This window comes from Trichosurus vulpecula, chromosome 5 (genome assembly GCF_011100635.1).
Source record: "Trichosurus vulpecula isolate mTriVul1 chromosome 5, mTriVul1.pri, whole genome shotgun sequence".
NCBI lineage: Eukaryota > Metazoa > Chordata > Mammalia > Diprotodontia > Phalangeridae > Trichosurus > Trichosurus vulpecula.
Genome location: NC_050577.1, coordinates 84,106,808 through 84,120,367, shown reverse-complemented (window position 1 = coordinate 84,120,367; position 13,560 = coordinate 84,106,808). Strand labels below are relative to the sequence as shown.

The 13,560-nt window shown below is 40.0% G+C and overlaps 1 protein-coding gene across 3 annotated transcripts in view; it reads right to left on the bottom strand.

Annotated features, from left to right (window-relative positions):
• Positions 1-11,581, bottom strand: part of ESYT2 (extended synaptotagmin 2) — a 120,991-nt gene extending 109,410 nt beyond the window's left edge. For 2 of the 3 annotated variants that reach the window (XM_036759115.1, XM_036759116.1), the window contains exon 1: positions 10,918-11,555. In XM_036759115.1, the coding sequence (XP_036615010.1) occupies positions 10,918-11,274 (357 nt within the window). In that variant the 5' untranslated portion in view covers positions 11,275-11,555. Of the gene's footprint in view, positions 1-10,917 lie in introns of all 3 variants that reach the window. The other variant, XM_036759117.1, reaches the window with a different exon arrangement.
• Positions 11,582-13,560: the final 1,979 nt, after the last annotated feature.

The window sequence follows — 13,560 nt, the reverse complement described above, 5'->3', positions numbered from 1 at the left end:
CTGCAAAATTTCTTAGATTGGTTCATTTCTCTCCATTTCCACTCCTATAACATTAATGCAGGCCCTCATTACTGCAGGTTAAAAGCCTCTTATCTGATTTCTTAGCATTAGTCACTAGGCTATCTAATCCATTCTGAACTCCGCTGCTGGTCACCTTTCTAAGAACACAATTTTCATAGCTACTCCCCTATTTAAGAAAACTTGATCTGTTAGATCAAGCCCAAACTTCTTCAGACTGAAATTTAAACCTTTCTACTGCCTGACCTGCTGGCCCCATAAACATATCTCTTACATACTCTCTAACAAGAATCCATCTTCTTCAGAGTCTACCACAACGCAAACCCCCTTCTCCACTGTCTTCCCCACACCCCCACCAGGACCTTCTCAATTACCTAGACCTAACTATTTGACAGAGACATCTGAGGACCCAAGATGCTGATCGTGAATGCTTTAACTTTACTTCATCTGTTCTCCCCAGCTAGAATGTCCTGGTAGAATCCTCCCATTCCTTCATGTCAAGTTCTATAATGCTTTCAAGCCAGTGCAAGACCCACCTTCTTTCAGCTATTTCAGATTACAATGATCTAGGCATATCTGGTATCATATATTATTAACTCCTATGTTATGTTTCGGACTGAATAAAACAATCTAGCATTTGGTTACGCTGTTCTCAGAATTGCTCTTTAATTTGTGTATTCCTTCAACAAACATTTATTAAGCATTTACTATATACAAGAACTGCACTAGATCAGAGGTGAGGATCCTTCAGCCTCAAGGCCACATGTGGCCTTCTAGGTCCTTGGGAGCAACCTTTTGACTGAGTCCACATTTTACAGAACAAATCCTTTTATTAAGGAGATTTGTTCTGTGAAGTTTGGATTCAGTCAAAGGGCTGTACCTGAGGACCTAGAGGGCCACATGTGGCCTCCAGGCTACAGGTTCCCCACCCCTGCAATATGCTAGGGATAAAAAGTCAGAGGCCCTACCCTGGAAAAACTTGCATTTTATTACACACTTACACTTACACAGATAAAAATAAACAGAGGAGAGCAAGACTACTAATAACTACAGGGATCAGGAAACACTTTCCACAGGAAGTGGAATATAAACTGAACATTAAAGCAGCCCAGGATTCTTAGAAGCAGAGGTGTTCTAACTGGTCACGTATTTAAACATCTTTCCAATAAGCAAGGGCTATTGTAGCTCCCACAGTACTTGGCTATCAGTTAGTCTTAGTGCTAAACACAGGTCAAAAACATCTCTAGCTCTAGCTCTGAGTCCCCAAAGATATACTTATTTAGAGTCATCATATATTAGGCTGGCTAGAATGGGGTAAAAGAAATGATAACAATAAAATATGCAGAACTGGAGTCATACTGCTATTTGGTTTTCCCTCATTGAAAAATGAATATGTCCAACACGTTGAGGCGTAGGAAAAGAAATAACCTCTAACATGTGGGGCTAACCACACCCTTTTCCCTCAAGGTTTCTATGCAACAAAATTAGAATTCCCAAAGTATTTTTCAACCCAGCATTTAAACATGCTAAAATTAATCTCAAAGAGAACAGAATTTTAGCCAGGCTATCCAAAAAAGAAAAAAAAAAACTAAACAGAATCCAAATGGACTTCCTAAGTTAATATCCAGGCATAGCTTTCTGTTTTTAAGATTCAAAATACACTTTATATGAATCAAAGGCAATTTGTCACATATCAGTGTAATCTCTGGTTATCTAGGAGGTTACATGATAAAGCAGAGAGAGTGTTAAACTCTGGGTGAGGAGACCTGGGTTCCATTCCCAGGTCTAACATTTATTGTGATTCTGGTCAAATCTCTTCAGGGTGGGGAACCGTGTGGCCTAGAGGCCACATGTGGCCCTCTAGGTCCTCAAGTGCTACCCTTTGACTGAATCCAAACTTCACAGAACAAATCCCCTTAACAAAAGGATTTATTCTGTAAAACCTGGACTCAGTCAAAAAGCCACACCCAAGGACCTAGAAGGCCACAGATTCCCCGCCCTTGTAGCCTCTTCGTGACTCATTTTCCAACTATGCAACTAAATGTAAACTCCTTGATAGAAGTTATTTCATTTTTGTCTGAATTTCCAGTGCGTGGCACAATACATGGCATAAAGCAGACACGATAAATTCTCATTGCTTTGTCTGTAAAAAGGTAATAATACTTTCCCTACTTATCTCATAGGGTTAGTATGAGGAAAGCATTCAGTGAAACAAAATGGTTACAACACATGCAGTTGTTATTACTTCACCCACAAAATTTAAAATCCTTTAGGCAGAATGTTTTGGGATTCTTTCTGGTGGTGAGGAAAGACGAGCAAAGGCTAAGAACAGCTCTTTATTCAACACATATAAATAATAATGTAATTTCTCTATTAATTCCTAAAGAGGAATAGTGAAGAAAACTTGAAATCAATTACTAACATTAGAAGTAAACAGTTGAAGCAATTTGACACGTGCTCTGTAACAAGAGCTGATCCAACCAAGAGAATGGGAAATGTGTTAGAGGCACTTGAGTGTAACACAGCATGAAATAAGAGCTGGGTCACAGTCTTAACTACCTGACATGTCACTACGCCATTCCCCTCATCTGAGAACTCCAAATATTTCCAAATACTCAGATATAAATAAAGGCATCAATATACCAATATAATCTAGATTCAGATAAGTTAAGCTAAATCCACAAGTGAAGCTAAGATGTACTGATTTCCAACCTTTTGCTTTACTCATTAAACAACACTATCTTAAAAGAAGATTTATGATTTTTTTAAATTAAACTTTTACCTTATGGTATAATAAAAGTAATGAATGTTATCCTCATTTCTTATATTACAGTAATCAATGACTAGAGCCAATATAATTCAATTTAGTAAATCATTAACCACCTACCTTATGCAGAGAGTTATTAACCTAGGCACTAGTTGAGATGGAAAATTTAGGTAAGGTCCCTGCCCTTAGGAAACTAGTCTAGCAGGAGATAAGGTGGATACATAAATAATGAAAATATAAAATTAATTGAGAGGTTTAAGCAGAGTATGACTTGAAATTATAAACTTGAAATTTTTTGTAAAATATATTGACCCTCTAAGGGAAAGTCCCACCATTCTTCTTGATATAATTACAGTCTATTCTACCACATAGTACTATCACCTTAATTACATATTTGTGTATCTCACTTATCTGATAATCATATTCTGTTAAATACTGCTTAGTATTATTTAATTACTGAATAATTCTTTTACCCCTATGTCTGTCTTCCTAACTTGACTGTAAGCTAACAAAACAGCATATTATAATAGAAAAAGCACTGCCTTTGGAATCAGAGGGTCTAGAGTTATCTCCCACTCTTTAATTTCAGATCCCTGGGCCTCAGTTTCCTTATCTGTAAAGTGAGAGGGCTAACATCTAAGGTACCCAACTCTATGATTTAAGAGCACCAACCAATTATTAAACGTGTTTGTGGCTTCTCTAGTGCTTAGCAGAGGGCCTCGAAAAGCTTTCTTAAGTATTTGTTCATTGGTAAGTCAAACAGCTGCCAGTATCCATATTATGATTTAAAATGATGATTTTGAAAGTATGAAATCGTGACAAACTGAGAACAATGCGGTATAAGGAGCACCTAGAAATAAGAAGAGCTCTTCAATGTTTAGGTAAGTCACCCTCTTTACTGGGCCTCATTCATTTAGAGATGAACTTGAAATTTTCCCTCATGATGACCCTGTAATGTAGGAAGAACATGAATTATCCTTTTTTACAGATGAGAAAATGGAGGCTCTCACAATTACTTGCCAATCCTTACACACCTAGTAAGTATCTGAGATAGGCTTTCAATGCAGGTTCTGCCCACCAGGTCTAAATAATGTCTCTAAGATATCTTTTAGTACTGATACTCTAATTCCAGAATTTTTAAAATTTAAAATATAAGTGTATTTCATTCATTTTTAAAAGCAGTGGCCAGGATAAAGCTTTATTGAAAGCAATGGCTCATATTAACCATATTGCTCTGTGAGAAAGGACAGCCAAATGACACTGATGTTAGTCATATGACCAGTTATTTTCAACTAAAGTAAAATTATAATCTAGCCTTACTGCTCACACTAATTTTGTTATTTGTAACAATGCCTGGCACACAGGTGTTTAATAAATGTTTACTGCTTTGAATATAAGAAACTTCTAATCTGCGTTTAAAAATTAACTGAAAATGCACAAAACTGTATTATCCAGCATGACACAGAGTGAGGGAAAAAGCTGGAATGACTGACTCAGTGCAAGGGAATGCTATTCTTCCAAAGGTTATTTACGTAAGAGGGGATCTGGCTACACATATTGTGTATTTTAATGATTTAAAAATAAACACTACTCTTAGTTACGTTTTACAATTGTTCCACTACCTAGCTAAATGTTTCCAAACAGTTAATAAGTTTTGATAAGAGCTTTTATAACAACTTGAGAACCCCAGGAAATGAGAGAACTAAAATTATGGTTTGTGATTCTGTCATAAGACTTCTTATATCTATGTTCAGCTCATTTTAACATACCCAGGATCATAGGATTTCAAAGCTGAAAGGTCATCCAGTCTGGACCCTTCATTTTACAGTTGAGGAAACTAAAGCCAAGCCAGCTTAAGAGATATGCCCAAGGTCACCCTGGGAGGAAAGCAGCAAAGCCAGGGATCCTCACAAATCTTTCAGTTTCCAACAAACATTTATTTTTGAATCTGACAAAATAGCAACAAATATGAGAAAGAGAAAAATATAACTTCAATTATTAAAAAAGATGAAAAAGAGAAGGCGGAAATTATAGGGAAAACATGACATTTATATGATAATTACAATTTTATAAATTAAAACATGCAACTGCTATAATGGAAATCATCCTATTAGAAGCATCATATACAGTCATATTTTTTAAACTGGAAATTAGTTTTGTAACAGAAACTGTTGTATTACATGTATGTATATAGAAAATTATGTGATTATATATATATAAAAACTTATATGTTATCTTATTTATATTTTATATTTTTGTTGACTTGTTTCAGTCATGTCTAACTCTTCATGACCCCATTTGGAGTTTCCTTGGCAAAGATACTGGAGTGGTTTGCCATTTCCTTCTCCAGCTTTTTACAGACAAGGAAGCTGAGGCAAACAAGGTTAAGTGACTTGCCCAGGGTCACAAAGGTAATAAACCTCTGAGGCCAGATTCGAACTCAAGAAGATGATTATTCCTGACTCCAGGCCCAGCACTCTATCCACTGCACCAGCTGTCCCTATATTTTATGTGTAATTATACAACTTTATATATATATACATATAGACATACAACAGCTTCCATTACAAAACTAATTTCCAGTTTAAAAATACCACTGTTCTTAAAAATGCTATTGACTCAAACAAGTAGGGTAGGCATATATTATGCACTGATTTGCTGATCCATCTATATTCACTTGAACCCCCTGATGGGCTACTGAGGTCAAGGAGTTGTTTCAAAGAGTAAAAGAAATACTTTTTTTTTTTTTTTACATCTCAGGATTCTAATTATTAGTAATTTCAAAAACAACTTAGCAATTTTGCTTTAGTGCTTTTCTGGACAAAGATCAAAAAGTAGGCACTGTTTTCTTAGCAAATACAGATTTATTCTAAATACCATCATTTTAGACAGGTCAGTTCAGATCTTTCATACGTTAATAAAGATTTACTTTACTTTTCATTTTATGTAATCAAAGATCCAAACACCTTTTTGAGACCTGAACCAGATTTTCCACAACACCTGGTTATTGGTATTTCCTTTTGGAACACAAATACAAAATTTCACAACCCAAATCTCATTCAAGGTTCCTATTAATCCTGCCTAAGATTCAGAAAACAGATAGCACGCAATATTGTTAGTAATGAGATTTGTGTTACTGCTTCTGTTGAAGGCCTGTCCGTTGGTAACTAGGTCAGAAGACTTTCAGGTGTGCAAAGTCAATTCTTTACAACAAAATATGCGGTTTTAATAGTCCAGCCTCTAACATACGCTGACTGTGTGACCCTGAGTAAATAAACTAACTTTTGACAGTACCCTAGGCAACTCTCTAAGACTATAAATTGCAGAAAGGGGTTTACCTGCCTATACAGGTAGAGGAAATTTCCTTACTTGGAAGTAAGGAATGTCCAATAGAATCACAGCTTCAGTCTCTATGGTTTCTATTCCTCAAGATATCTGAAATGTTTTATTAAAACTTCAGAATAAAAATTAATCTATCTCCAGAGTTAGTTTTTCATCTAAATCCTCTGTCAAAAATATCCTAAGCGACTGTCTGCATCCTAAAATTGAATTTACAAGTACCATAGTATCAAAAACTTTTAACTAGAACCCTAAAGGGATCCATGTAACTCCTCATGTTTGAATAACCTGATTAGTTTAATGATCATACTATCACCTACACTTCAACAGACAGAGAAACTAACAAAGACTTGAAAATTAAGAAAGAGGGTGCATCAGACTAAATATGAATAGTAAAGAACTGTTTGCTTTCTGGTGATTTTTATTTTTTATTTTTTAGGACACAGCAATTCCCAAAGACTACAGGAGCTGCGACATGTTTCAGTAGTGGAAGTACCCATACCAACAAAAGGACAGTCCCTTTAAGTATGAAATATTGGTGCAAATTTCTGCACATTGCCTTCTCCCCACCCACCGACTCTCAGTTTTGAGATCCAGTGAAAGTGGTATGTGGTACATGGCAAAGAATGATGAGAAAGTCAAGGGCACAAATTTTTCTCAGCCTCAGTCGCTGAGCGGACTGAACTAGATGACCTTTGAAGTCCCTTCAAGATTTAAATCTGGGAGCCTATGAAGGCAGAATTACTATATGGAAACTACTGTATTTTTTCAATCACTTCGCACTGTCCCACAAACTCCAAGCAGTCAAGTTAGGATGGTATTTACTGAAATAAACCAGTAGTTGGGAATCTGGCACACCTGATGCCTCATAAATATAAAGTGTAACTATAACATAGTATTAGTTCCTAGGTGAATTGAAGCCAAATTTGCTGCCTTATATTTAGTAAGGTTCAGTCCATTTGTTGTTAACAGTGTATTTAGTTCAATATGACAGTGATTTAATTATATTAACACCTTTCCCTCCAACTTAAAGCAGCAGTATATTTATAATCATATACCAAAATGCAGCATGTTTCTTTGTCTAAGAAATGATGAGTATTTAGTTACTATTTTACATAATGCACATAAGGCACTGGAATTTAAGTGTTAAACTAGTAATGAAATTTTAATATAGAGTTAATTTTGGTTCAGAAAAGTCATTAACATTGAAACATGATTATTAGTTACAATTACAGCTGGAAAGTTGCAGAACTTTAGCTGTTTTTTGTTTTGTTTTGTTTGGGGCTTAATAGGGTCTTTCAAAAACTGATTAGTCAAGTATAACTCAACGAGTCACACATTAGGGAAAAAAAACAAATGTTTGCCCTTCCTTTTAAACGTGTTCAAAGTGTAATTGCTTCTTGCTTCTGTTCATTTAGTTTTACAGATTCAATATGCAGTCATAGCTAATACTGTAGACCCTAATATTCAGAGGTTAAAAAAAAAACAGTTCCTTCTAGAGAATAACTACAACGACTTAAACAAGATGGTATAAAATAACATAAATGTACTTGTTAAGCTGTAGCCATATGTTTTAATATATCCAAAGTATGAGAGAATTAAATTTTCCATCTCAAAATCATTTAAGAAACCACAGACTGAAAAGACTGACCAGTATTGTGGAAGCCAAAGATTTAGCATTTACCTAGATTTTTAAATGGGGTGAGCAGACTAAGTTAGAAGCTCCCTATTGCTCCCCTCAGCTATAATAACCACAAAACTACATCTTAATTACAGATAAAGGTGTTAGTAATAAAAAATCCACTCCGATCCTTAGTTCTTCTGCTGTCATTTTCTGTTTAAACTACCCTCCTTACTAGAGTATACATTTCATTAAAATTCCTATCTCCCTTATAGTGGAGGGAGTGGGCCTTAATTTTCCATGGCCATATTGGCATTAAATTCCAAAAACATCAAAATACCAAGTCTCATCCACTAAAGAGAGAGGAATTACCTCAGCCTCATGAATAAAGCTGTCCAGTCAAAATAGGTTCAAATCTTGCAAATGACACATCTTGGCACAGAACCCAGGTTAAGTGACAATTTCTCAATGTTTCAGGTAACTTGCTAAGAATCTAAGTTGTTGAACAGGAGCCTGCCTATCCGCATTGATAGAGGAAGTTTCCTTACCCAGAGTTCTCTATGCCAGAGGTGTCAAATATACTGCCTGGCAACAGTCTGGAGTCCAGCCCAAACTAGATGAAAAGGTAATTGGGAAATACTGAACAAAATAAAAGTACAACACAACTTGCATAATGTTAACAAGTAGTTTCCTAAGTCAATAAGAGGCCCTCAAGGGGTCCTTAGTATGGTTTAGTAGCCTATTTCTATTTGAGTTTGACACCACTGTTCTGCACCAATAAAATCACAGATTTAAGAATATTTTTAAGATTTTATTAAAAAACCAAAAAATATGCAAAAATTTAAGTACTGTTATGTTAAGTGAGAGTCTGTATCTTTTCCTTCTTTTTTTAACCACTTAAAGATAAGCTTATATGTTTTCAAAAGAATTACTCTTATGCAATTGGTCCACTCTCATTCCTTGACATTAGCTTGAACAGGACTGTATACAAATCCAAAGTTCGAAATACAGTTCATGTTTTCCATGCCTCAGCTCTACTCAGAATCACAAGCTGAGATGAACAATAAAAATCTCTTAACCTGAGAGGATATTTAGGAAGAATGCTTCATTAAGTAAATGCTGATATGCAAGAAACACCACAGTTTCTTTTAACTTTTAAATACTCTTTTGTTCAGATTTCCCATTATGACCCTGCCACTATAACACATACCCAGCAATGTCTCCTGTACATTGCAATGCAAAGCCAAGTAGCATAACACATTTGAAGGTAAGGATCATTCAATACCTGATACTTCAAAATAAAACTGTGAAGATTTTCGAAGAGAGTACGAAATTTTTCTATGGGATGATAATTAGAGTATCTGGTTGAACTAGATAATCTCTAAGGCCTTTCTAAGCCTTTACTCCATAACTCTTTGGTTTTGTTTCACTTAGCCATTCAACACAGCAACAAACTCAAATGATTATACACAAAACACCTCATTAAGTCAAGATAAGCACCCAAATCTTAACTGTTGGGTCCTCCAAAGCTGTTAAATTAATACGTCTGTGTGAAGTCATCACCATCCTTCCATTATTTTCTACAAATACAAGAGTGTCTGCAGTTTTGCTTCTTCCTAATCGTATATTACTTGGTGTAACACAAGTACAATATTCAAGTTTTAAAATTCACTCATTCTTTTGCACTTCTCAAATGTACATGTGTTCCCACTATTTCCCACCTTCATTATTCCAACTTCTTGTTCTGTAATTTTCCCAATCTGTTTCAGATATAGGAAACAAATTAGTTCTTGAATCTCCAAAATATCATTCTTTCCTTAGACTATGGCAGTATCTTTTCCAAGATTCAAATTCTAGTCAGCCCCTTTTTTAATACACTTTATCCATACTTATTATAGCTAAACTTTAAGTACTCTAATGAATACACAAATACCTTCCCAAAGTTTTTCTGCTACTGCTTCCTCCTTACTTTCCCCTACTTCACAAGGCTCCTTAGGATCCAACTTCCTTTCTTCGCAAGTGGCAAATGATCCTTCTAAAATTCACTGAATGTGAGAAACTTTATTAAAAAAAATCTTCCAATTAAATTCAAATTCACATATCATTTGTGTTATGATAAAGGTGAACTGTATTCACAGTAGTTTAATATTCCGGCCCTTTATATACTCGAGGAAGACATACATCCAGGCAGAAGTGAAAAGTATATCAGATAAACACAGAAGAGAATCACAGAAAACAAAAATAAATCCAGTCAATATGCTTTTATGCTCATTCACCCATATGTTTTGAAAAACTTCTCGTTAGACTCAAGTTTAAACTAAGTTGGAAATTCTATTGCAGATTTTACAAACCAAAGCGTCACAATGTTACTCTTAAAGGGCTGAAATATAAACTTTAAGTCACTCAGCCCTCAGGAGATCTTGGCGGGCAACACAAGCTATACAATTCAGCGGAATCGGATTCATCTCAAGTCAGGAGGGGGAAAAAATTTACAGGGCAGGATGTAATCAAAGAGAAATACATTATCCTCTGGGGGGAGACAGGGAGAGAGGGAGGGGGGAGAGGGAGAGACAGAGAGACAGAGGAGAGAGAGAGACACAGAGAGAGAGAGAGAGAGAGAGAGAGAGAGAGAGAGAGAGAGAGAGAGAGAGACAGAGACTTAAGTCATTACAGTCATGATCATTCCCCAGGCCTTGTGTGCAAAAGGTTGACATGAAGCAGAAAGGGGCATCCTGCCTGGCTAAGAACCCAACAAGCAAACTACTCATCTCTCTGGGAAAACAGCAAAGAGCAGCAGTCATTTCCCCCAGAGACCGATAAGCTAAGGATCATGTAAAAGGAAGAACATGGATTTTCTGGCACGACACTTCAGGATGTGGCAGGCTACACCAATGCACGCAGTAAATCTGGGTCTCCAACACCTCTGTCTATATGTGCTCTTTCTTCTAAGATAAAGGGGGCCAAAATCCAGAGTTGTGCCCAAAGGACGCGGCACTTTCTTCGGAGAGGGTGCCCCGGGATAACGTTAGATAAGAGGCTGGGACTCGGTGACAGCGGCGGGTCAGCTGTTGAGGTGGGCAGCGGCTCGGGGATGGGGGAGGGAAGGGACAGCCTTACATAAGCGGGTCCGGGGAGGCTGGCTAGGGGGTCGCGGGGGTCAGACGAGGCTCACCCAAGCCGGCAGGTCCGAGGTGCAGATGCTGAGCCGCACCGCCTGCTCCTCGTTTTCCAGGAAGGCCAGCGCCCGGTAGAAGCGGGAGGTCTTGTGGCCCTTGTTCCTCCGGCACCAGAAGAGCAGCAGCAGACCCAGCAGGATCCACAGGAAGCTCAGCCCCAGGTAGCCCAGCACGTACACAGGGAACAGCAACACGAAGCTGCGGGCGAACTGCGCGCACAGCCCCGGCACGTCCACGCTCAGCATCGCGGGCGGCGGCTCCCCGCCGGGATCCTTGGCAGCGGTGGCGCCGGGATCCCCCGAGGCCTGAGAGGCAGCATCTCCTCCCGGAGCCCTGGCCCCGGCGCCGCTCATCGCGCCCCGCCAAGGTCCACCGAGGGCGGCGGCAGAGGAGGCGGCAGCAGCGGCGAGAGGATCGAGCCCACGACCGCCCCCCTGTCCCACCCCGGCACCCCGCCCCCGGCCAGGCTAGGACAGGCGAGGCGAGGCGAGGCGAGGCGAAGCGAGCAGCGCTAGAAGCCCGGCGCCGGCGCTGGGGCAGGGGCCGGGCACATCCTCCTCGGTGCCCCGAGCGCCTCTCACTGGGAGGGAACGGATCCTGCCGCAGCTCGCGCCACCACCGCAGCCGCGCCCGCGCTCGCGCTTCCGCCTTCCAGGCGGCGCGTGACGTCAGCGCGCCGCTGCGGGCTGGCAGGCGGGCAGGGAGGGCCGCCGCGAGCTGCAGGTCCAGGCGCAAGCTCGGGCTCCAGGGAGGGGTGGCCCTCTTCCCCCGGGGCGGCTCCAGGGGTGCGCGTGGGCCACCTGCGGCTCGAGGGCGCTGTGGCTGCGCTGCCTACCTGGCCGCCCCGTGGGCTGCCTCCGCCCTGGAGGCGTGGGCGACTTGATGGGGGAGAAGGCGCCTGGGTGCGGGGCTGGAAATGGGAAAGCGAAGGCGGCGCGGGGCGCGGGGTGTCTAGGCACCAGCCCTTGAGCCAGCCCTGCGAGTGCCCTAATCTCTCCTGTGGCCGAGAGCTTGAGTGGGGGAGCTTGCTGGCTATTTCCCTCCGCAGTCCTCTCCCCAATTCTGTTCCTACTCTTCTCTAGCCTTCGGAAATGTTAGTTTGCATTGGGGCTTAAGACAGGAGTCGCGGTGTTAGAGAGCATGTAAAGATGGTCGTCTGTTACAGAGCTGAATTAAACTTTTCTTTGGGTTTGAGGTTAACACTTTCTGGTGCCTTGCTTATTGGGGCGGGGTGGTTGTTTCTTTTGCGGTTTTTGTGGGTTTTTTTTCTTTAATGAGTGATAACTAAGGAAAGAGTTTGGAACTCTAATGCATTGTTGAGATCTCTCTGGGGACTTTTCACGGCTCCCTTTTACAGTAAATTCAATCAATATTCCTGTCTTGCCCACGTTAAAGCCAAAAGCAATAGCAGTTAAATGTTCAGACTGTTCAATTCAGTGCACTCCAGAGTCGTTAAGCTTTGATAGCTTAAAACTGAACTAAGACTTTTGGACCGCCTTCTGTTTTATGTTAAGCAAGGACCAGAATTCTTTCAATCGACTTTAAGACATCAGTGATTAAGTATCACCAAACTTCCTATTAATGTCAAGGAATTCTTCCTGTTTATTTTGTGGTAGAGATTTTTGATTATTAGGTGAGAGTGCCATGAAAATTTAAACAAAAAATAGGGTTTTAGGTAATTCCAAGGTGGCAGACTGGTTTCCTACTCTCATGTGGAAGGGGTGCTTGGGTACTTGTGCTCATCCTAATTCTAACATCTCATTTCTCCTTAGCCTCTGCTTGGGTGCCTGTGCCTGGACCCCAATTCCAAAATCACATCCAGTTCTAAAATCACATCTCTCCCTAGCCTCAAAACACTAGTCCTAGCAATTTCTCTCTACCAAAACAGAACAGCATGCCCTAGCAAAAACACTTACCTTGCCTCCTGATACAGTGGACAGTTGCACTTATGGAATTTATTGGCCTGGGCTCCCTTTGTACATGCTTAATTGTCTGTGCACTGGACCATAACAATATTTTCTACTTACTGACCTCACTGTTATGTATCCTAGACATAGTCATATGTATACTCCCTTACATTTAGCTTGTCTAACAAGACGTTGGTGGAGGCAGCCTGGATATTTCCAGCTGGCCCTGACCGTTAGTTGACGTAGTGATGGTTCAGACCTAAAACCACACTTCCTTGTAGCCCTCCACCTTGGGCTATTTCCCAGTGAACTCTGTACCTGTGCAATAGATACAAGAAGTGCATGTTCCTTTAAGAACTGACCACCCCTTAACCACTCCCTAATCCCCCCCAAAAACAACCAATTAACATTTTGGGTAGGTTTTACCATCAAACATGCTATAAAAACTTTACCAGCACCCCTGTGAAGTTGCAGGTTCTGTAAGAACTCTTGCCCACTGAAAAGCATAATGAATCTTTGCCACTTTGACTTAAAGAATGCTTGAGTCTGCAAATTCATTCCAGATGGCCTGACCCATTCCAGTACTTGGGTCCTTGAGGGGTACTCCCCCTCAACTACCCTGTCTGAGAACTCCAGTCTTGGGGTTCCTGGACCTCCCATCTCCCCAACCCTTAATAATGTGAATAGAACCCTGGGCTTAGAGTCAGGATGATCTAAGTTATAATTTGTCTT